Source organism: Archocentrus centrarchus, chromosome 21, assembly GCF_007364275.1.
Source record: "Archocentrus centrarchus isolate MPI-CPG fArcCen1 chromosome 21, fArcCen1, whole genome shotgun sequence".
NCBI lineage: Eukaryota > Metazoa > Chordata > Actinopteri > Cichliformes > Cichlidae > Archocentrus > Archocentrus centrarchus.
The window spans coordinates 29,928,873-29,953,602 of record NC_044366.1 but is presented as its reverse complement, the minus strand read 5'-3'; the positions used below and the strand labels follow the sequence as shown (position 1 = coordinate 29,953,602).

Below are 24,730 nucleotides of genomic sequence, written 5' to 3'. Positions count from 1 at the left end.
GGACAATGACAGTGAGACCTGGAGGGGCACGGCTGGGAGGCATGGCCTGTCTGACCTGAACCCGAGTGGTATTCTGTTATTGGGCTTCTTTACAAACCACAGTTTGCCCATATAGAACACCATGTTCAAACAATAGGTGCGAATGTGAGTGAGAATGGTCATCGGTCCCTTCATGTTGGCCCTGCGACAGGCTGGCAAACTGCACAGAGTGTACCCTGCTTCTCACCCTATGACAGCTGGGATAGGCTCCAGCCCCCCCTCCAATCCTAAAAAAGGATAAGCAGAAGAGAATGGATGGATGGATGGATGGATGGGGTTGTCTCATCGTTTCCCCTCTAGTGCACCTGTTGTTCATTAACACCAAAGCAGGCGAAACCTGAAACAGATTAATAACCTTCGCTGCTACTTAACTGACCTGATCCATCCAAAAGGTTTCATTGACTTGATGGTATACCCTGACTGAATAGAATTCCCTTAATTTTTTTTTTTGAGCAGTATAGTTATAGAAAAACTGAACAATACAACAGTCTTAATTTCTTAAGCACTGGCCCTGTCAGTCTACTTCTTCTCTGTTTGTAATTCTCTTGTGAAAATCATTAAAAATGCTAGAGCAATGAAAGATGGAACTATTAACAAATTCATAATTCAGAAATATACAAAAAAAAGTGACAACAGACAGTCAAGATCTTATTATTTGTTTACTTTTCATTTACGATTTGAAATAATGATCTGCTTACAGCTACATGACAAACAGGTTAAGCCCTGTTTTTGAACGTCACACTTTGAGCACCAAAAAACATTACAAAACAAAAGAGGAAATCGATTATTGTTTATGATAAACATTTCAAATGACTCTAAACACTAATAGCAATATTTTTTATCCAATTAATATAAAAATGGGAATGACTAAAAATAATAAAATGTTCTGAATAGCTACTTTTGAATCTATCAGTTATTACATTGAAAAAGGTGCTACTTTATTATTGTGCTTATTATTCATAGAAAGAAAAGCTTACATTAAAGACGTCCTGAAAATCAGACCACACTTAACATTTCTTTAATAAACAATGTGCAACAATTAAAAAAAAAAAAAAGACTATGAATGGCTTAATTAATTTATGTCAGATCAACAGAACAATGTTTTGAGGTGTTTAGAAATTTCTTTCATTTTTAGTCCATATATGATTGGATTGCAGAGAGGATTATATGTTACAAACTGCAATGTCATTACAAAGCGTGCAGTTTTTGGAAACTCTGACTCCAGCCTAACCATGACCATATCATATGTAAGCAAACAAGAATAGTTAATTAGAACTAGCACATGAGGCAAACAGGTTTGTAGAGCCTTTTTCTTTACATTTCCACAACTCTGATAAGCAACTATAATTATCTTTGTGTATGTAAAAAGTATGAAAAGCATAGGAAAAAGTGCAACGTTAAATAGAACAACCATACCATATACAGAAAGTGCTCTTGATGTCACACAACTAAGATGGTTGACAGAATTGTTACAAAAAATACCTTTCAAAGTAAAGTTACACAGCGGTGTGTTTGCATTTCCTGCTATTGGCACTGCAACCTGAACAGCAGGTAGAAACCAGGCCAAAACCAGGAAGATATTGACTGTTGTTCTTCTCATGATAGTTGGATATTGCAGAGGTTTACATATAGACACATATCTGTCATAAGCCATCGCTGTCAGCAGTAAGAATTCTGAAGTGCTTAAAACATAAAACATAAATACTTGAAAGAGACAGGCTTGATACAAAATGATCTGTTTTTCAGATAAAAAGTCAATCAAAAGCTTTGGGTAGATCACAGTGCTCAAAAGAACAGAGTTCAGTAACAAAGCAGCAATGAAAATGTACATAGGCTCATGAAGGCTTTTGTGAATCATGATAAGCCACACAATAGTGGAATTGCTGCAGATTATTAGAATATATACTGTAAACATGATCACAAAATAAAGATATCTGTATTTCTCTACTTCCACATGACCACCAAGTGCTATATATGTTAGATTCATTTCATTCATTCAGAAATTAAACAGTAATATTGAAAACAGACAAAATGTGTAACAAGCAGCACACATACAATAGTTTTAATATGATGATTGTTGTATTCATAAATACCTAAACTTGGTGTGTGTTCATCTTTAGAAAGTGAACTGTTCAAATCAGACAAATATATAATGAAACTTCAACCTCCGTGGATCTCATTAAGTCCTCCACAAAGACCTGCTACTATGTTGCAACTTTAAACTCTGGAGACTTGAACTGACAGGTTTTAGGCCTTAAATACACGGGTACACATTTTTGCACTCTTCTTTAACCAGACTTTGCACTTAGCAAAAAACCATTGTTTTTAAACAAAAGAATGGGTAAGTGATCAGCTGTATAGTAATATAAACCCAGATGCATACACAAAGCACATTTCAATAGCACACAATTTCTCTGATATTACAGAAAATGTGTTTTCATATCCACACAACTAATAAAAGTTTAAAAGACTTTAGAGGGGAAATATTCACAAACTAATAGTTTTTGTGACTCTATACCACTATGGGAATATTTTTTTTTTCATAACAAACAATATTCAAACAAAAATAACTTGAAAGGTGATAAAAATTAAGCAAAAAGGAGCTGAAAGGTTCCAGTGAAATAACACAGGTTTCAACATGCTATTTTTTTTTCATTATTCACACTAAGATAATTTGATGTAGATCTACAGTGAAATCTGAACAGTATTATACTCTATTAACATCATACACTGTCATACTGTAAACTGCAATGCAATTCAGGAGGAAAAAATTGTTAATGCACTTTGCAATAATCCCATCATTTACAGGAAAGATGAAATGTTCTGAGTGATGAGCATGACTGGCAGTCATTTGGGAATTTACAGTCATTGTTTCCTTTGTAACTTACATTCTGTTTCATTCTCTCCTGACTTCCAGTGGCAGTAAGCAATATGGATGAATTGTACCAGCAGTGTCACAAGGAATAACTTACTGGTCAGTCAGCAGCAGAGCAATTGAACCTAGCAAATGTGCAAAGTGCAGCCCAGGATGCTAATGCACAGATTTACCTTAGTGGGACATCGCTCATTGTCCCCCAAGAAATGGCCACACCCTTGGTAGAGTGATGGCTACATGTGAGGTGCACATGCTACTACACACGCTTGTTTTACTGCTGAGTCCAAAACCCACTGGAAACTATTCTGACTTATTACCAGCAATGCGCACCAAGCTCTTGCTGCAATTGTACAGGGAATGACCCTGGCCCGTAAAATGGGCCAGACATCCCACACTCCTGCAGCGTCCCCCACAGGATATCCCAAGGGATGCGGTCAAATGCATTCTCCAGGTCCACAAAGCACATGAAGACTGGATGGGTAAACTCCCACGCACACTCAAATATCCTTGAGAAAATAAAGAGCTGATCCAGCGTTCCTCTTGAAACTGAGGTTCATCTAATGGAAGAACTCTCTTTTCCAGCATGCTGCCATAGACCTTTCCAGGTAGGCTGAAGAGCGTGATCCCTCTCAGGTGCTTCTTAAAGATGGGGACCACCATTCCTGTCTGCCAATCCAGAGGCACTGCCCCAGATCTCTATGCAGTGTTGCAGAGGTGTGCCAAACAAACAACCCTACAGCATTCAGGCCCTTCAGGAACTCAGGAATAAATTTCATCCACTGCAGGAGCCCTGCCACCAAGGAGTTGTTTAACTACCTCAGTGACCTTCTATGGCCCTGTCTGGCTCTCCTAGAGTAACTACTGATCTCCTTGAATCTCCTGGGAGACACGGCTGGAAGACACAGAAAACCTTCTGGCAATGGCACGTATTAATGTGTCATCCTGGAGGAGTTGGACTACCTGTGCAACCTCTGTAGGGTCCAGGTATCACCTCATGCAACCAGTAGTGACACTGACCCCAGCCAACTGCAGAACTAGTGAAAAGCTGTCAGAAAAGATAAAGAAGGAAAAAAACATCAGTCAAACCATTTGTTTTGGGGGTGGTCTCATTGTTGCCCCTCTAGTGCACCTGTTGTTAACTTTATTAACACCGGAGACAAGGGATTAAGGGAGACTGAGCAGCTATGCCTGTGATGTCACCAAAAACAGTGCCCACCGAAGCTAGCGTCTGCCATACTTTTCTGTTCAATGGGAAGATAAACTTTGTCTGTTCAAGCACAGTGTTTAGAATTAGCGGAATCCTACACACCAGAGATCCCACTCAACAATGTAAATGATTAATTTGGGTCATAGTTTTTCCTTCTATCAGGTTTAAAGAATTGAAAAGAATCAAGAGAAGCCTCTTGTTTTAATTAAAGTTTTAATAATCTAAAACCAGCAACTGAAAAAGTCCATTGACATGCACCTGTACTGAGGCTTTTTGAGGATTTCCAGGATGTCTCCATCAGTAATGCTACTGTGATTGCGCAGTTAGCTACAGTTAGCCCATGTTATTGGAACTTTATTTAATCATCAGATGAACTCAGTTTTTCACTATTCACACTGACTCACAGCATTGATGCTCACTTTTTGTCAGTAGGAAACTGATGAAATCTTTGGTTCTGACCCATCCTGGGGTCAATGAACTCTTGCTGTTATTGGTGCAGTTTATGGCACAGCAAAATTGAACACCTTAGGTGGTCATTCTCGCAGACCTTCAGGAAATGTTTGGACACTCGATACTAAACAACCACATAACAACAACCTAACAACAGACAAATACAATTGGGGGCCTAGGATGTCACGTGATTTGCTCAGTCTCCCTTAATCTCTTGTCTCTGATTAACACCAGATCACCTGAAAACAGATTAACAGACCCCTCCGCTCTTCACTGACTAGATCAATATCCCAGAAGTTTAACTGACTTGATATTATACTCTGATTGAGAAAGGCCCTTTTTAAATTTTTTTGAGTAGTATTCAATTACCTATGCTGTTACTTAAAGTGCTAAGTGTTAAGAGAAAGGCAATTGTAAATGCTTAAATGTTTCACCAAAAGCTCTTAGTATGTAACTTAATTAAACTCTGTATATCAGAAATTGTAGTGCTTACACCCTATTTACATGAATGCTTTACTAAGAATCAAAACATACAATTTAAAAAGAAAAAGTGTGAAAGACAGGAATGAGAATATAGGCATTTAATATAATTCGTATAGTTTAAATATGATGTTTATCATCAAAATGCAGAGTTCGAGGTATTGGATTTAGAATTATTGGAAACAGAACAGAACAATTCAGCCCATTCTCATTGTGGAGCAGCATCATTTTCACTATTCACTTCATTAATAAACCCACAGCACATAATATCATTTTCATCTTATTATGATTGCAGTAACAGTTTGCTAAAAAAAAACTTCCACAGATCCAATATACTTACATGACTGACTCGATTGTGTTAAATGAAATGTTTTCACCAACTGCATAAAACTGATTACAGAACAAAGTACTGCACCTTAGCATTCAGTGTTAATGCATGAAATGATTTTGGCCTGACACAAGTTTTTTAGGTGTTTAGAAATTTCCTTCATTTTGAGCCCATAAATAAATGGATTAAACAAAGGATGATAGAGCACTATTTGTAAAGTCATTATTAAACGTGCAGTTTTTGGAAAATCTGATTCCACTCGAGCTATACTGATATCATAGATACTTAAGCAGGAAATGCTGATTAAAACTAACAGATGGGGTAAACAGGTCTCTGCAGCTTTCTTCCTAATTTCTTTACAACTTCGATAAGAGACTATAAAAATGTTCATGTATGTGAAAACTATGAAGAGCATAGGAAGTATTACAAGATCAAATAAACAAACCACTCCAAATACAGTAATTAATCTTGACCTTTCACACTCAAGAGTGAAAATTGCATTGTTACAAAATATTCCTTTTAAGTTAAAGTTACACAGTTTAGCTTCAGCACTCCCAATTGTTTGGACTGCAACGTGAAGAGCAGGAAAAAGCCAAGCTATGACCAGGAAAATACTCACAGTGGTTTTTGTCATGATGGTTTGATATTGCAGAGGTTTGCAAATAGCCACATATCTGTCATAAGCCATACCTGCCAAGAGAAGGAACTCCGAACTGCCTAGAGTGTAAAACATAAAAAACTGAAAGAGACAGGCTGAATATGATGTGACTTGTTTTTCAGATAAAAAGTCAATCAGAAGTTTGGGATAAATATTTGCACTAAAAAGAACACAGTTCAGGAGCAAAGCTGCAATGAAAATGTACATAGGCTCATGAAGGTTTTTATGAGTCGAGATCATGTATGCAATACTAGAATTAGTGCAGATTATTAGAACATATATTGTCAACATAATAAAAAAATAAACATATCTGTATTTGTTAACTTCAACATACCCATTTAGAGTTATATAGGTAACATTTAACTCCTCATGCATTATGTTTTGAAAAATATTTTTTTAATAAAAATAAAACTGAAATATAGTAGCATAGCCAGTATACATGGAGTACAAGTACATTCATGAATCAAATGCACACAGTGAATTATCTGAGTCTGTGGAAGGTTTATATCAGGTTGCTTCATCCATCAGGGAGCTGAACTATGAAGGTCTGTCACACCTTTGTTTAGCCTTTTTTTTTTTTTTAACCTGATGTCATGGTTTCTGGGTCGTGTTTCAAGTTTTGTCTGGTCTTCATTCTTTTTGGGTTTTTGAGGGGGATTTTTATTTGTGAGGGTTTCCTAATTTCTTTTTATAATGTTTTAGTTTACTTGTTCTTCTGAGTGTTTCTGATCCTTGTAGTAGTTCTCTGTTGTATTAGTGGTGTCTCTAGTTTAGTTATGGAAGACATTAGATTGCTTAGTTCTCTTTTGTGATCCCTTCCCCTTTCCCCACTCTGGTCCCCATGTTTATCTTGTCTTTCTGCATTCTGCCTGTTTTGTTTTGAGTTTAACTTCCATAGTCTTATTATTGATTGGTTCTCCCTTTGTTTCCCATGTCTTGGTTAAGTCTTCCCCAGTGTAGGTATTCTCATATTTTTGGTTATTTTGGTTACTAAGTTGTTTTATTTTAAATGTACAGCACTTTGGTCAACTGCTGTTTTTAAATGTGCTTTAGAAATAAACTTGACTTGACTACTTCCTGTTTTGTTTTGTCAGCCATTTGTCTCTTGTTTATTGTGTTTGTATTTGCTTCCTTGGTCATGTCTACTGTGATTACTTTCAGCCATGTACAGTGTATCACAAAAGTGAGTACAACCCTCACATGTCTGCATATATTTAAGTATATCTTTTCATGGGACAACACTGACAAAAGGACACTTTGACACAATGAAAAGTAGTCTGTGTGCAGCTTATATAACAGCCTTTGTGTAGAGCAACAATTCGTCTTTTAAGATCCTCAGAGTTCTTTGCCATGCTGGAACTTTCAGTGACCAGTATGAGAGAGTGTGAGAGCTGTACTACAAAATTGAACACACCTGCTCCCTATGCACACCTGAGACCTAGTAACACTAACTAGTCACATGACGTTTTGGAGAGGAAATGACAAGCAGTGCTAAATTTGGACATTTACAGGTGTAGTCTCTGAGGGGTGTACTCACTTTTGTTGCCACTGGTTTAGACATTAATGGCTGTATATTGAGTTATTTTAATGGAAGAATAAATTTACACTGTTACATAAGCTGCACACAGACTACTTTTCATTGTGTCAAAGTGTCATTTTGTCAGTGTTGTCCCATGAAAAGATATACCTAAATATCTGCACAAATGTGAGGGGTGTACTCACTTTTGTGATACACTGTATGTGTTTAAGTGTATCACACTTTAAGTGTATTCACATCCTGCAACCCCTGGATAACTTAATCTTCGCTACAGCAGAAAGCCTGCTCCTCAGCAGCCCCTGTGCAGCCTCGAGCTCGGCCAGTCCCTGCACCCATACTTTTCCCAGGGTGGGGGTGGCTTGGTCCTAACCTAACCCTGCACCTGTTCCTGTACCCAGGGTGGCATGGTTCAGGCTCAGCCTGTCCCTGCACCCATACCTGTTCCCAGGGTGAGGATGATCAGGCCCCAGCCTCAGTTTCAGGCCCTGGAATCAGCAGTATGCCCTGCTGAGCATCCCCAGTATCAGAGGAGATGGCTGGGAGCGCTACGCAATCCCAAACTGTGTATCCAGAGCATCTAGTTCATCATGGGAACCCTGAGATGTCAGAGCCTATTAAGCAGCCCCAGTGTCCTGAGCATCATGTGTATTCTGTGTAGCCAGTACAGCTTGGACATCCTGAGTAACCTGAGTCATAGCTGCAGTGTGCCGAGTGTCCAGAGCCTTCAGAGAATCCTCCGCCAGAGCTGCAGCAGCCCGAGAGGCCTGAGTCCCAGGAGCCGGTGATGCCTGAGGTGTTATGTCACCTTCACCAATGCGGTGAGCCAGATCAAGGTAGTTCACCTCTGCCATTTACCACCCAGCCTTCCTCCAGAATTGTTTTGTACTCTCCATCTAGTCCCTTGGCCAGGCCAACTCCTGCACTATCTTCTTTTTTGTTTAGACTCTGGTGTTCCCTATTTTTTCTTTTTCTTTTTTTTTTTTGTTCTGGAAATTTCAGTAGCTTTAGATTAGATTGTGTGAATCTACTTTGATAATGAGTGTCTCACAGATTTTGTGCAATCATGTTTATCCCTTATTTCTATGAGGAGTTGTTTTTTTGTTTTGTTTTGTTTTTTTTCTGGTGTCCAAAATAGGAAGTGTGGTCTTATGCCTTGTGTACATCATTTTCAGTTTACACAAGGTACATTGACATAGTTCATCAGCAAAAAAAAAAACATAACCAGCAAACTGAATAAAGATAATAAAAATTAAAGAAGGAAAGAGTTCAAGCTCATGCACTACAAGCATTAAGTTTTTATTATAGCCTGCCTGACCTATCCATCCATCATGGAACTAATTTAAAAGCCAACAGAGTAGATTATAGCATGGAAAGAATTTCAACAAACCTTTACTTTGGAATTTGCCACGTTAAACAGTGTTATGGTATATTACATGGAAACTTGTTGCTATTTTCTGTACAAACCACTATTTTCCTCTTTGTACCTTTGACACTTAGATCCAATTTCAAGGCTCAGTTTATAGCCATGTGTAAAGATTTGCTTTGCTGCAGCAACACTTTAGAATCATTATCTCTAAGTCCTCACATTTTACATAGTCTAGTTTAGTAGTATATTAGACTATAGTCTATTATCCAGTCTTACAAACCACTCAAAACACTTTAGACTACATGTTAGATTTTAACCATATGCTTTATTTCATACACTTAAAACACTATCTACCTGATATCCATGACCAATTTACAATCACCCATTAAACTTACTTCCACGTCTTCAGACTGTGGGACGAAATACAGGCACTGGGACAGCATGCAAACTTCACAAAGAAAGACCCCATCCAGGATCTAAACTGGGAGCCTTTTTGCCATGAATGGCAGTGCGAAGCACTCCAATACTGTGGTGCATTATTATGGTGCTACAAACTGAACTGGCAGCACACTGTGTCTTACTTCTTGGAATTCATACCAGACATATGTTTTCGTTTAATATGAATATGGCAGCCAGGTGTGGTTTCTGGCTCAGCAGCAGCACAAATGTTAGTACAGAGTGATTCAGAGAGTAGTTCCCCATCCTCCTCCATGCAGCATGCTCCCCACTGGTCGCTGCTGCCGCCCAATGGAGTGGGTGCTTCAGGGTTCTGGGGCTTGGCCAGATGTCCTGGCGTGGTTTTTGGCCAAGTTCCTTGGGGGTTGTGGTTCGGGGCAGCTTGGGCCTCTTCTTACAATGTGTTCTTTGAGAGGTCATTTAACATTAATATAGCAATAAATAATCAGATTTAATTATGTGAATTTTTCCAGAAAGTTTCTTTGTTATAAAAGGAATATTTTGATTAAAAAGGAGCAGGTTAGAACATGGATTGGGATTAAAGGTTGTTTGATTCAGCAGATCTTTATTCCACATAACCTTCCTGATGTAAACCCACAGGTATTTGAGTCTCCTCCTGGGATCTTTTACATTCAAACCAGGGATCTTTCACTTTATAGGCAAATGTATTAACCACTGCACTACAGAGCCACTCTGTATACAGTTGTAAGGCAATAAAACCAGAAAAGTTTGTACATGACAACAGTTTTATTGTGAATTTAGTTACACTCAAATGCACAGAAAACAACAGATATAATTTTAGCCACAGTACTTGTTTACACTGAAAGCAAATTGGTTTTCCCACTGCATTATAAATATAAGTAATACACTGGGTACTCAATTACTCTATCTGGAGTGCACAATATACACAAGCGTGGTGCTGAAATATTGAGTTTATGGTGAAAATAAAAGGATGTCACATGCCAGAAGCAAGAATGTTTAAAACCCTGTAACCCTTTACTACCACTGGGAATTTAACTGAGACCATTTCCTTCAGACCATGGGCAGTATACATTTAAATAAATGCTTGTTCTTGAATCTTTTCAGAATTATTTTGGCACACACTTTTCCTTTGGTGCAAGCTAGGGTTTTTTTCTATGTAGCGCAACTATTTTTCAGTGTAGGAATGCATTCAAATGCAGTGAACATGAAATATTCTGAAAGGCACCTGCCTGCATCAAAGCTGTCTTGGAGCTTGCTGAAGGACTGACACATGCAGTGGTTCCCTATTCTATTTCCAGTGTTTAAAAAAAATTGCTTTCAAAGTGAAGCGTTATCTATAAGTACTTAGCACCAATGCAGCAAAACAGGCACAAGCAAAGTCTGAAAGCAGCACTCAAGTCAATGTAACAATTACAATAAACATCGGTCATTGGAGCTTTTGGTGAATCCAAGTGAGCAATACCAGAATTATTGCAGAATAACTTCTTGGAGAAGATTAATTCCTCTATTGGAGTTAATTAAACTAAAGGAAGTCAGTCTACTCATGCAGTATAAATACGACACAAACTTAGACTGTGTATCTCATCATTCATGAACACTTTTTTAATAACCACAAAGTAAATAATACCAATGACATTTCTTAAAACGGGGTTAGAGTTTGCTAATTAAATTGATGACATACAGTAAGTGTTTTTTTTTTTAATTTAATATTTTCTTGGACTGCCACAGATAAAATGTACAAACATGAAAATTTGATTATGTGAAATGAAAAGTATTTTGAATAACTGCAGCAAACTGGTTACAGAATAAATTAATGTACGTTAGCATTCAGCTTTAATACAAGAAATCATGTTGCCCTGAGAAAGAAGCCTTTTTAGGTGTTTAGAAATTTCCTTCATTTTGAGCCCATATATGAATGGGTTAAACAAAGGATGATAGAGCACTATTTGTAAATTCATTATTATACGTGCAGTTTTTGGAAAATCTGATTCCACTCGAGCTATACTGACATCATATATAAAAAAAACAGAGTAGCTGATTAAAACTAACAGGTGGGGTAAACAGGTCTCTGCAGCTTTCTTCCTAATTTCTTTGCAACTTTGATAAGAAACTATAAATATTTTTGTGTATGTAAAAACTATGAAGAGCATAGGAAATATTACAAGATTTAATAAACAAACCACTCCAAATACAGTAATTAATCTTGGTCTTGCACACTGAAGTGTGTAAACTGCATTATTACAAAATATTCCTTTTACATTAAAGTCACACAGTTTAGCTTCAGCACTTGCTGTTACTAGGACAATATTATGGCAAGAAGGTGCAAGCCAAGCTATGACCAGGAAAATACTCACAGTGGTTTTTGTCATTATAGTTTGATATTGCAGAGGTTTGCAAATAGCCACATATCTGTCATAGGCCATACCTGCCAAGAGAATGAACTCCGAACTGCCTAGAGTGTAAAACATAAAAAACTGAAAGAGACAGGCTGAATATGATGTGACTTGTTTTTCAGATAAAAAGTCAATCAGAAGTTTTGGGTAAATATTTGTACTGTAAAGAACACAGTTCAGGAGCAAAGCTGCAATGAAAATGTACATAGGCTCATGAAGGTTTTTATGAGTCCAGATGAGATAAACAATAGTAGAATTACTGCAGATTATTAGAATATATAATATACACATAATAAAAAAATAAACATATCTGTACTTGTTAACTTCTACATACCAGTCCAGAGTTATATAGGTAACATTTAACTCTTTCTCCATTATTGTTTTCAAAGACAAAACATTTGATCATAAAACAAATTCCAAATCAGTATAACTAAAAATAACAAACAAACAAAAGTATATCAACATACAACCTGTGTTGTGTCCTATTCCTAAAGATATCTGAACTGGCGTCTATCTTGGAGTACATTCATCAACCAAATGCATGCAGTCAATCTGAGTCTGTGGAAGTTTTTTATCAGGCTTCTTCATCCTCCAGGGAGGAGGAGGTCTGAAACAGCACTGTTCAGTGTCTTGTAGTTAAGGCTTCAGGACTCTACAATTAATGTGTCCTTTCTGCTCACCATGTTTTGTCATAACTTCTGTTATATTTCAACTCTGAAATTTCAGTAGCTTTGGAAGTTTATATTGTTTGAGTGTGGTTCGATAATGCCTTGAGTGTATTCAGGTTTTATTTAAATGAGGACCTCTTCTCTTTGGTTATATCTGAATATAGTTTATTGTCCATTACAGTTAGTGTGGCCTTGTGCCTTGTGTACATTCCTTTCAAACTATACTAGATACACTTGATCCTCAAAACATTTTTTCTAGTGCAAAATTTCAGCAGATGCTTTCTACTTATAATGATGCCATTGCTTGTTATGGAATCAAGTTTGAATTTCTTGTCATTTTGAAAAATAACTTAGGGATCTAAGTGGCTGTTTGTTTGATTCAGCGGTTTCCTAACCCAAGCTGATTTTCTCCAATAGGGCACAATAAAGTATTTTTTAATGTTAAAGTCTGTATGCTGTACTGTCTTGGGAATTTTCCTTTTTTTTAGTATTCAAAATAAAAAATAAAATGTACCAGCCTGCTGTGAATGAAGCTGTACATATTTTATCAGTGTCACAACTGAATACACTGCATCAGGAACACAGTAGATTTTTAGAATTTTTTTTGTGTAGCATACATCCTTAGTTTGACTCATAATTGGTGCATGCATGCCAACCTATTAATCACATCACACATTAATGTGCGTGAGACATGCAGATGTAATCTGTGGAGAATTTGGGTTTGCTGGGATATCTTCAAACATAGCCAACATCACTGGAAAAAGTGGCTAAATTTGTCACTTTTGGAAAAAGAAGTTGCTAGGAGGGTCGAGTCACTGAGTTGGCAACACTGAGCTCCAGGGAATTTAGGTTTGATCGCAAGCTCAAAAATTGTACTCCCCTTTTCCACTTCTTTCCCCTCGCTTTCACACTAGTCACCATTGTGCTTTCTGTAGCCACGCAAAATCAAGCATGAACAGGACTGTTGTGAAATAATGTGTGCACATTGTGAACGAAACTGGCCATCCCCAGTGGTAGTGAGACAAAACAAATTAGTCTGGTATCAGCGACTGAGTGGAGTGTGTGCCTGCTTGCTAATTGCAGTGATAGTGAAGAGTTCCGATGGCAAACTGGTGAAATTCTCAGCCCAGTGCAAGAGACATCAGCATAGCACAGCACCAAGTGATCAACCGCTAGCTAGAACCCTGCAAAGAGAGGAAAGATATTCAGAACTGAGAGGATTGCACTGCCAGAAGGCAACGTTGCAGGTATTGAGGACAGCTACAAGTACCTTGAAATCCCACAGGTAAAAGGGACCCATGAAGAGGCTGCCAGGAAAGCTGAAACCACCAAGTACCTGCAGAGAGTAAGGCAAGTCATAAGGAGTCAGCTGAATGGAAAGAACAAAATTTGTGCAATCAAAACCTGCACCCTGCCAGTTGTCAGATAACTTACTGGGATAATAAGCTGGCCAAAAGAGGAGATAGAAGCCACTGACATCAAGACAAGATAGCTCCTTACTATGCACTGAGGGTTTCATGCCAAATCCAGCACCTGACACTGTACACTAAGCAGAAGGATGGAGGCCAATAGAAGAAGTGGCTGACATCAAAAAATCCCCCAAAATCATGAAAGACAGCATAGAGGCACTAATCATAGCAGTGCAGGAACAAGCTGTAAGCACAAGATTGATAGAGAGTGAGGTCTGCTGGACCAGGCAAGACGCCAGTTGCAGGCTGAGAGATGCCCCTGAGACAATCCAGCACATAAAAGCAGGGTGCAAGATTGTAGCAGGAAGGGCTTATAGTACATATAACAGCATAACCAAGTGGCTGGCACAGTATACAAAAATATTTGTGCCAAGTATGAAGTGGAAGTCCTGAGTTAAAAATGGGATACACACCCAAGCTTGGAGGACAAAGACCACCCACAGGGCAAGTGGGGAATTTAAAAAAAAAAATATATACATAAAAATTCCAGCTCGCCCCTACGGGCGGTCTTTTTGCCCTTCAAGCTCGGGTCATCTACCAGAGGCCTGGGAGCTTGAGGGTCCTGCGCAGTATCTTAGCTGTTCCCAGTATTGCGCTCTTCTGGACAGAGATTTCGGATGTCGTTCCAGGAATCTGCTGGAGCCACTCTCCCAGTTTGTGGGTCACTGCCCTGAGTGTTCCGATTACCACAGGGACCACTGTTACCTTCATCTTCCACATCATTTCCAGCCCTTGGTATTTATCAAGCTTCTCGTGTTCCTTCTGCTTGATGTTCCTGTCACTTGATATTGCAACGTCTATCACTACGACCTTCTTCCTTTGTTTGTCCACCACTACGATGTCCGGTTAGTTAGCCATCACAAGTTTGTCTGTCTGTATCCGGAAGTCCCACAAGATCTTAGCTCTGTTCTTCTCAACCACGCTTGGGGCGTATCCCATTTTTACCTCAGGACTTCCAGGTCATACTCGGCGCAGATATTCCTGTATACTATGCTGGCCACTTGGTTATGGCGTTCCTTGTATGCTCTGCCTGCTAGCATCTTGCACCCGGCTGTCATTTGCTGGATTGACTCAAGGGCATCTTTGCACAGCCTGCGCCTGGGGTCTTGCCTTGTGAGGTAGACCCCAGCCTCTATCGATCTTGTGCTTAGAGCTTGTTCCTGTGCTGCCAAGATTAGTGCCTCTGAGCTGTCTGTCAGTCCAGCTTTGTCCAGCCATTGGTAGGATTTTTCTATGTCAGCCACTTCTTCGATGTGCCGGTGGTAGAAGCTTGTCCTTCCATGACGGTTCCTGTTCTTTCTCCTCTTCTTTCTCGGGTTTCTGCTGCCTGAGGTACTCCCTAAGCACATGATCCTTTGTGACCATCTTGCTGATGTATTCATGGATTTTCATCTTTTCATCTAGGACAGTGGTTCTGACACTCACTAGTCCTTGGCCTCCTTCCTTCTGCTTAGCGTACAGTCTCAGGGTGCTGGATTTGGGGTGAAACCCTCCATGCATGGTAAGGAGCTTTCTTGTCTTGACATCAGTGGCTTCTATTGATTCCTGTAGCCAGCTTATTATCCCAGCAGGGTATCTGACAACTGGCAGGGCATAGGTGTCGATAGCCTGGATCTTGTTCTTCCCGTTCAGCTGACTCCTTAGGACTTGCCTTACTCTCTGCAGGTACTTGGAGGTTTCAGCTTTCCTAGAGGCCTCTTCATGGTTCCCATTTGCCTGTGGGATTCCAAGGTACTTGTAGCTGTCCTCAATGTCTGCAATGTTGTCTTCTGGTAGTGCAATATCCTCAGTTCTTTTTCTTTTTTTATATAGCCTGTCATGTCTGGCAGTTTTCGCAATCAGAATGATGATCCAAATGCACTGTTACACCAAACATATTTGCTTTTACAAGAACAGCTCTATAGGTTTTCTATAGGCTATTCTTGTTAATATTTGTAGTTTTGTTTTTATTTTATGTATTCATGCCAGGTCTGACAGGCAGGAAGGAAGGGGTATAAGAAGAGAGATACTGTAGAGAAAGAAAAAAAGAGAAAAAAAGGGTATAAAACAAAAAATAATAGGAGCGGGGTAGATAGAGGAGCTCAGGAGACCTGACGCCACACATCCTGATGGCAACTGCGCACACATCCCAGAGGAGTAAGGAGGGAGACCCCAGACGGAGAACCCATGGTCAAAGGGCAAGACCGCAGAGACCCAGAGGCTATAAGCAGCCCACCCCCCCGTAGGCCAACCACCCCAACACGAGCCCAGAACACGGCCACAAGGCCCCAGGCACCTGAGAACCGCCCGACACCCAGCAGAGACCCCCCCCCGCACACCCCCAAATGCCGAAGAGGCCCAAGCCACCCCCAAGTCCCTGCTGCCATGGGAGCGGACCAAAAGCCATGCTAAGACATCTGGCCACGCACCCCAGGACCCACAGGCACCCACATCCAAACAAGAAAGTGACAGAGACCCGCCAATAAGTCCTAATAATTCACAGTAGAGTTCTTGCAGATTAATATACTACACTGCTCAAAAAAATAAAGGGAACACTCAAATAACACATCATAGATCTGATTGAATGAAATATTCTCATTGAATACTTTGTTCTGTACAAAGCTGAATGTGCTGACAACAAAATCACACAAAAATCATCAATGGAAATCAAATTTATTAACCAATGGAGGCCTGGATTTGGAGTCACACACAAAATTAAAGTGGAAAAAACACACTACAGGCTGATCCAACTTTGATGTAATGTCCTTAAAACAAGTCAAAATGAGGCTCAGTATTGTGTGTGGCCTCCACGTGCCTGTATGACCTCCCTACAATGCCTGGGCATGCTCCTGATGAGGTGGCTGATGGTCTCCTGAGGGATCTCCCCCCAGACCTGGACTAAAGCATCCGGCCAACTCCTGGACAGTCTGTGGTGCAACGTGATGTTGGTGGATGGAGCGAGACATGATGTCCCAGATGTGCTCAGTCGGATTCAGGTCTGGGGAACGGGCGGGCCAGTCCATAGCTTCAATGCCTTCATCTTGCAGGAACTGCTGACACACTCCAGCCACATGAGGTCTAGCATTGTCCTGCATTAGGAGGAACCCAGGGCCAACTGGACCAGCATATGGTCTCACAAGGGGTCTGAGGATCTCATCTCGGTACCTAATGGCAGTCGTGCTACCTCTGGTGAGCACATGGAGGGCTGTGCGGCCCTCCAAAGAAATGCCACCCCACACCATTACTGACCCACTGCCAAACTGGTAATGCTGAAGGATGTTGCAGGCAGCAGATCGCTCTCTACAGCATCTCCAGACTCTGTCATGTCTGTCACATGTGCTCAGTGTGAACCTGCTTTCACCTGTGAAGAGCACAGGGCGCCAGTGGCGAATTTGCCAATCCTTGTGTTCTCTAGCAAATAACAATTATCCTGCATGGTGTTGGGCTGTGAGCACAACCCCCATCTGTGGACGTCGGGCCCTCATACCATCCTCATGGAGTCAGTTTCTAACTGTTTGTGCAGACACATGCACATTTGTGGCCTGCTGGAGGTCATTTTGCAGGGCTCTGGCAGTGCTCCTCCTGTTCGTCCTTGCACAAAGGCGGAGGTAGCGGTCCTGCTGCTGGGTTGTTGCCCTCCTACAGCCTCCTCCACGTCTCCTGGTGTACTGGCCAGTCTCCTGGTAGCGCCTCCAGCCTCTGGACGCTACGCTGACAGACACAGCAAACCTTCTTGCCACAGCTCGCATTGATGTGCCATCCTGGATGAGCTGCACTACCTGAGCCACTTGTGTGGGTTGTAGAGTCCGTCACCAACATTCAAAAGTGATCAAAACATCAGCCAGAAAGCATAGGTACTGAGAAGTGGTCTGTGGTCCCCACCTGCAGAACCATTCCTTTATTGAGTGTGTCTTGCTAATTGCCAATAATTTCCACCTGTTATCTATTCCATTTGCACAACAGCATGTGAAATTGATTGTCAATCAGTGTTGCTTCCTAAGTGGACAGTTTGATTTCACAGAAGTTTGATTTACTTGGAGTTATATTATGTTGTTTAAGTGTTCCCTTTATTTTTTTGAGCAGTGTATATTCAATTTATTTATTTATTTAAATCTGCATTTCTGTATGGTTTTTAACAAAACTGTATCTGGTGTGTATGCTCAGAGTGCATTTGTATAATTTTTTCATTAATTCCTTCACTAAAACCTCTCAGCTTGCAGCGCACTGGTATTCTTCAAGTCTGAAGCTGTTGGTCTTGTACCCTATTCACATGAATGTTTTATTGAGCTTAACACACTACAACTTCAGAAAACAAATGAATAGAAAAAAGTATAGAAGACACGTATGAGAACATGTGTGCATTAATATAATCTACTTCTTTCTATGCACTCTGGATTAATAACCTTAAAGTAAATAATATCAATGTCATCTCTTAAAAACAGGGTTATAATTTGTGATTTTAATTTTTTTTTATATTTTATATTTTCTTGGACTTCCACAGTTACAATATACCAACATGAAAATGCTTTGAATGACAGCTGAGAAAATTTCATTATGTGAAATGAAAAGTGTTTTGAATAACTTCAGCAAACTGATTACAGAATAAATTAATGTACCTTAGCATTCAGCTTTAATACAAGAAATCATGTTGCCCTGAGAAAGCAGCCTTTTTAGGTGTTTAGAGATTTCCTTCATTTTAAGCCCGTATATGAATGGATTAAACAAAGGATGATAGAGCACTATTTGTAAATTCATTATTATACGTGCAGTTTTTGGAAAATCTGATTCCACTCGAGCCATGATTATATCATAGACAAAAAACATAGTGAGACTCATTAAAACTAACAGGTGGGGTAAACAGGTCTCTGCAGCTTTCTTCTTAATTTCTTTACAACTTCGATAAGAAACTATAAATATTTTTGTATATGTGAAAACTATAAAGAGCATAGGAAGTATTACAAGATTTAATAAACAAACCAAACCAAATACGGTAATTAATCTTGATCTTGCACACTGAAGAGTGTAAACTGCATTATTACAAAATATTCCTTTTATATTAAAGTCACACAGTTTAGCGTCAGCACTCGCTATTGCTTGGACTGCAACATGAGAAGCAGGAACAAACCACGCTATCACAAGGAAAATACTCACAGTAGTTTTTGTCATGATGGTTTGATAATGTAAAGGTTTGCATATAGCCACATATCTGTCATAGGCCATGGCTGCTAAGAGAAAGAACTCTGACATTCCTACAGTGTAAAACATAAAAAACTGAAAGAGACAGGATGAATATGATGTGACTTGTTTTTCAGATAAAAAGTCAATCAGAAGTTTTGGGTAAATAATTGTACTGTAAAGAACACAGTTCAATAGCAAAGCTGCAATGAAAATGTACATAGGCTCATGAAGGTTTTTATGAATACAAATGAGATAAACAATAGTAGAATTACTGCAGATTATTAGAGTATATAATATGAACATAATAAAGAAATAAACATATCTGTACTTGTTAACTTCTACATACCAGTCCAGAGTTACATATGTAACATTTAACTCTTTCTCCATTATTGTTTTCACAGGCAAAACATTTGATCATAAAACAAACTGCGTAAAAATTTTAAATGAAAACATCAAACAACAAAACAAACAAAGAGAAACCTGAATTATATAAACATGCAGCCCATGCTGTGTGTCCTATTCATAAAGATATCGGAACTTGAAGTCTATCTTGGAGTACATTCATCAACCAAATGCACACAGTGAATGTGAGTCTCTGAAAGGTTTTTATCAGGTTTCTCCTTCCTCCATGGAGGAGGAGGTCTGAAACAGCATTGTTCAGCTTCATGTAACTGAGGCTTTAGGACAGTTAATGTGTCCTTTCTATTCATTATATTTTGCCATAACTTCTGGGTTTTTTTTTTTTCAACATTGAAATTTCAGTAGCCTTGGAAAATATATTGTTTGAGTGTAGTTTGATAATGTCTTCAGTGCATTCAGGTTTCTATCTTATTTCCATGAGGAGCTCTTCTCTTTGATTATGTCAGAATATATTCTTGTTGTCCATTACAGGTAGCGTGGCCTTGTGTAAATTTTTTTTTCAAACTAGGCACACTTTATCCTCATAAAAATTTTTCTATTTCAAAAATTTACAAGACCATGTATCCATTCATGGTCTTGTAAATTTTTAGTGCAGCAGTTTCAAAAGTGATTTTCTCCTATGGAAGACAATAAAACAGTTTCATTTTAAAGTCTGGATGCTTTACTATCCCAGAACTGCAGGGCAGGCTTTGTTTAGGTAATTTATAGACCCATTCAAAATATATAGACAAAGACACGACAATGAACAGAAGAAAACTGAGGGCTTAAATACACATTAGGTAATCAGGGCAAGAGGAAACAGCAGGTAAAGCAAATGAAACTAATAACACAGGGGAAGCAAAACTAAACACAAAGCACAGGGAACACAAGACTGTCAAAATAAAACAGGAAGTGACTAAACAAGGTACACGTAGACTAAATACGGGGTACTGGCACACAGACACGGGACAGAGGCACAGACTAGTAACAACACTGGGAATAAAAGTCAAAATGAAACCGCAGGAGGTCAGGGTCAAGACAAAAGGACAAAACAGACACAAGACCACAGATGCAGGGGAGACAGGGACAAAGGGAACAAGAACACTAAAACAAACTGGGAACTAACAAAACTTCAGGGAAAACAAAACTCAACACACAACACTGGACATATGGCCCAGGACCATGACACTAATTGGTGCATGCATGCCAACCTATTAACCACATCCCACAATGCAGACATTGTAGTCTGGTCTCTGAAGTTTTATATGCCCATGTTTTGTTTAATATTCTTTATTAGGAAAATCGAAGATATAAAAATACACTGTGCAAGACACATATCTGCACATGCTTCGTTAGAAGTTTTACATTTTCTCTTTCTTTCTCTCTTTTGTTAAAGCATACACACACACACACACACACACACACACACACACACACACACACACACACACACACACACACACACACACACACACACACAGTAATAAAAAATTTGCAACAACACAAAAAATTGCTACATGTGGAGGGACATCAATAGATTCAGAGACCACCAGTGTTAATTTTGACAGCAAATTTTGATTTAGTTTTAGTCATAGTCTTTTGATGAAAATGTAATTTAGTTTTAGTCATAATTTAGTCATCTGAATAATTTTAGTTTTAGTCAATGAAATTATCCTAAGATTATAGTCGACTAAATCTGGAGTTGATTTAGTCGACTAAAATATAACGGGTGTAAAATGTAAATGTTTTTTCTTCAGTTCACTTGAATTAGTCATTATACACACTTACACAAATTAAACATTTATTAAAAGAATATTATTAATAATATAAATATTATTATATATATTATATAATAATATATAATAGCGTTTCACCTGCTTCCCACACACCTGATCATTAACACCACCTTACTGAGATAATACCAGTGTTTTACAGCAGGACATGCTCTGAAAGGTACAGGTCAGTGTTCAGAACTAAGATTAGGAAAGGCTAATCCACCGTGGTGTGGAGATTTTCTCCAAACACAAATGCTAAACTGGGAAAAACACTTTACCCTGCATGACATTAATGTGTATTTCAAATTTTATCAAGATTGCACAAAACCTACTGTTTTGTAAAGGTTTTTGTGTGTTGATGTCCAGGCGTGGTCTCACATGTGCCATTTGGAGACTCTCAAGTACCACATGTGAGCAGCCTTTGATATGCCAACAAATGCCAACAAAATCCGTGTGCAGCTCAGCAAGCTACACGAATGAATGAATGAATGAATGAAGTTTTATTGCCATGTGGGTGAACAAGTTCACACATTGGAAATTGCAGTTACAGAACACCATCCAAATACACAAACACAACACACATAGGGGGATATGTGTCCTCGGGTCATGCAGCCGTTAACTTGCGGCGCTACCTTTGGCAGGAGGAGAAAACAACACATCATGGGGAAGTTAGGTTAAAAAAAAAAGTCATCTGGTACAGTGCTCTTTTGAGCACTGTACCAGGGTCCAAAAAAACCACCTTAGCAAAGCATTTGCACATGTAAAGCAAGGACAGCGGCGGTAGGTGAGGTCAGGTTTAGGAGGGGATGCAGACGGAGATGAGAGGTGGGGGCATTGTGGAGCCAGATGCCATGATCCAGCCAAAACAGTTCGCTGATAGCGGTGGAATTTCATCAGCGGCCGTGATACACCAGACCCAGCTTCACAAATCACAACGCGGAGTGGGGGAGAGAGCAGCCTCACACAGAGCTCTGGAGAGAGATATGGTTGCCAACCCAAGGCCGGCAGGGGAGCCGAATTCCTGATAACAAATGTTGTTTTGGAACAGGCTGCTTGTTTTTCCAACAGCCTTCAGTCTTACTGGGAAACCATTCGAAAATCCAATATTCCAAATTCGTTGATTGCCGTCCTCACTGTGCAGAACCGAACTATATCTCCTGATCTAACCCCTCTCGCCTGCGAGCTCGCTAATCTTGCGGCTCAGGTCCACCAGGCTTTGAGTCTGAGTTTGTACGGCTCTGCTCAGCCCCTCCACCTGGGTCGGCAGCCTCTGCAGATGTCGAACCGCCATCCAGATTTTCTTAATTTGCCAGTAAAGCAGGTATCCACCGAGCCCAAACAGAGTAGATACTGCTACCAAAAGGCCGAATATGTAGGCGTCTTCCACGTCTTCCACTCCAAGGGCCGAGAAGCACACAGGTCTCCACGAGCTCCAAGAGTCAATGACGTATCCAACCGGGTCTGTTCCACTCGGACACGCAGGCTCCCCTGTCCCGGATCTCATAGTGGAAAAAATTCGATCAATGATGGAGAATGCCCAGTTTGCCAGATCCATGGTTCAATCTTGTTCTTATTCGGACAGTGTGTAAAAGACGCTCTCACAGCAAGCAGCAAGCGGAGAGATGGGGAGGGCAGGGAGAGAGAGATAGTGCGACCGTCTCCGACAAGAGCAGGAATTTGTTGGCATTTCGAGTGCGGATAGTTTCAAAATTAAGTTAAAAAGCAGAATATATCAACACAGTGGTGGTTTAAATACCCTGAAGAGATGTTAGAGTAGGTTTTGCAGGAGCTCCAAAAGTCGCGTCTCACTCCATCAGACACAAAACCGGAAGTCCAAAATTAAGAGATTTTATCTAAAGTGTATCTTTTTTCGACCTTCGCTCAGTTGTTATACAAACATGTCTGAACCTTTAAGAAATTTAGCTAGGCTTTAGCTTTAGCACACAGGAAATTTGTTGAGAGGGGTGTGAGGTCATATAGATGAGGGGTATTTAAGCCAGACAGCCCCCCCCCCTTCCAAAAAAAGGCAGAAGCACAACTACTCAGGAGCTTGTCATGTCCCTGTTGCAATTTCCCTAATTTCCCTACCTCATCAAAGATTTTTTACTTTTTATTTAATCATAACTCATAAATTGGTAGGCCTGTAGCTGTCATTTTAAGCTTGTTGATGCAATGATGCAAGTGAGCCAGCAATCAGGAAATGGATGGTAGGCTACGTTCACACTCCAACCCAAATCCAATTTTTTGCCCTTATGCGACCTGTATCTTATCTTTTCATGACAGTCTGAAAAACACAGATCTGACTTTTTCAAATGCGACCCAGGCCATCTGGATATGTGGCCCTAAATCCGATGCGTATCCCATCTTTTCAAATGTGGCGTGTCTCTGTATGGCCAGGTCGCATTTACCTGATCTGCATGTCATTGATACTCAACAAACGTCACTATTCTGCATCCTGCTACACGGAAGCAGGAAGAAAAACAAACTTACTTCCGCAAACACTGAGCAAGTTCGCTACATGTGACGTTATTGTGTCCTCTACTGCACATGCAGGACACTTGTAGGTTCATTTGCAGTTCACACACAGATCACATACAAGTTGCATTTGGAAATGTGAACAACCACGCAAAAAACAAAATTTCGGATTTCACAAAAAATCTAAATTAGGTCACTTCAGGCTGCAGAAACAGCGAATCATGGGAACTTAGGTCTATTGCAGCATAACTAAGGGATGGTTCAGGGTCACCTGATCCAGCCCTAATTATAAGTGTAATCAAAAAGGAAAGTTTGAAGCCTAATTTTAAAATTAGAGAGAGTCTGTCTCCTGAATCCAAACCGGGAGCCATTTTCACAGAAGAGGGGCCTGAAAGCAGTCTGAGAGTAGAGTGCTCTCTCAAGGAAATACAGTGGGGTGAATTAATTTTGACAAAGCAGCATCGCTTCTGCATGTGTCAAAACCTTTATAACTTATTTCATGCCTCCAAAGTTTAGTCATTCCATGGCCAGACAGTTTAAATCTTTATTTTTTCAGCAGCAGTTTAGTGGCTGCAATGACTTACAGTACACACTTAATGTATTTTTATCCACCCTGCTTTGACCATATTGAGAAGCAACTGAGCAAGTATTTTGTAGATGGTTACACAGAAAATAATGGCGTGAAATATTTTTGGGAATATTTTGGATGCTATATCATATGCCATGCTTGTCCAGACTGCTATGCCTTTCATCAGATCAGCACCCCTTCTTAGGTGTGCCTTTTGCAGATTTGCATTCAGTTTCTAAATAGAAATTACAGTAACTATGAGCTGAATATGGGTTCAAGGTAGCTATTATGAGGGAAATCATATGCATAAAAATTAAACAAAAAAGGCAGCTGCCGTTATCCTCTAGGGCAGTGAACATCAACTGGCTTTTCATCTGGGCCCCCGAACCTAGTGAAGCAGAAAAAAATATGAAGCGATCTGATGCAAAAGCTGCTAAACGCCATATTT

The 24,730-nt window shown here is 39.7% G+C and overlaps 4 protein-coding genes across 4 annotated transcripts; all 4 read right to left on the bottom strand.

Annotated features, from left to right (window-relative positions):
* Window positions 1–1,126: 1,126 nt before the first annotated feature.
* On the bottom strand, window positions 1,127–2,035 carry LOC115801010 (olfactory receptor 6N2-like). The gene has a single exon (XM_030758694.1). The coding sequence runs from the start codon at window positions 2,033–2,035 to the stop codon at window positions 1,127–1,129; it is 909 nt and encodes a 302-aa protein (XP_030614554.1).
* Window positions 2,036–5,467: 3,432 nt separating this feature from the next.
* LOC115800173 (olfactory receptor 4C12-like) lies at window positions 5,468–6,412 on the bottom strand. Its single transcript, XM_030757428.1, has one exon. It carries the CDS (start codon window positions 6,410–6,412, stop codon window positions 5,468–5,470), a length of 945 nt encoding a protein of 314 aa, XP_030613288.1.
* Window positions 6,413–11,198: 4,786 nt separating this feature from the next.
* On the bottom strand, window positions 11,199–12,146 carry LOC115801144 (olfactory receptor 11A1-like). The gene has a single exon (XM_030758866.1). The coding sequence runs from the start codon at window positions 12,144–12,146 to the stop codon at window positions 11,199–11,201; it is 948 nt and encodes a 315-aa protein (XP_030614726.1).
* A 6,358-nt stretch (window positions 12,147–18,504) lies between these two features.
* On the bottom strand, window positions 18,505–19,452 carry LOC115801208 (olfactory receptor 13C2-like). Its single transcript, XM_030758955.1, has one exon. It carries the CDS (start codon window positions 19,450–19,452, stop codon window positions 18,505–18,507), a length of 948 nt encoding a protein of 315 aa, XP_030614815.1.
* Window positions 19,453–24,730: the final 5,278 nt, after the last annotated feature.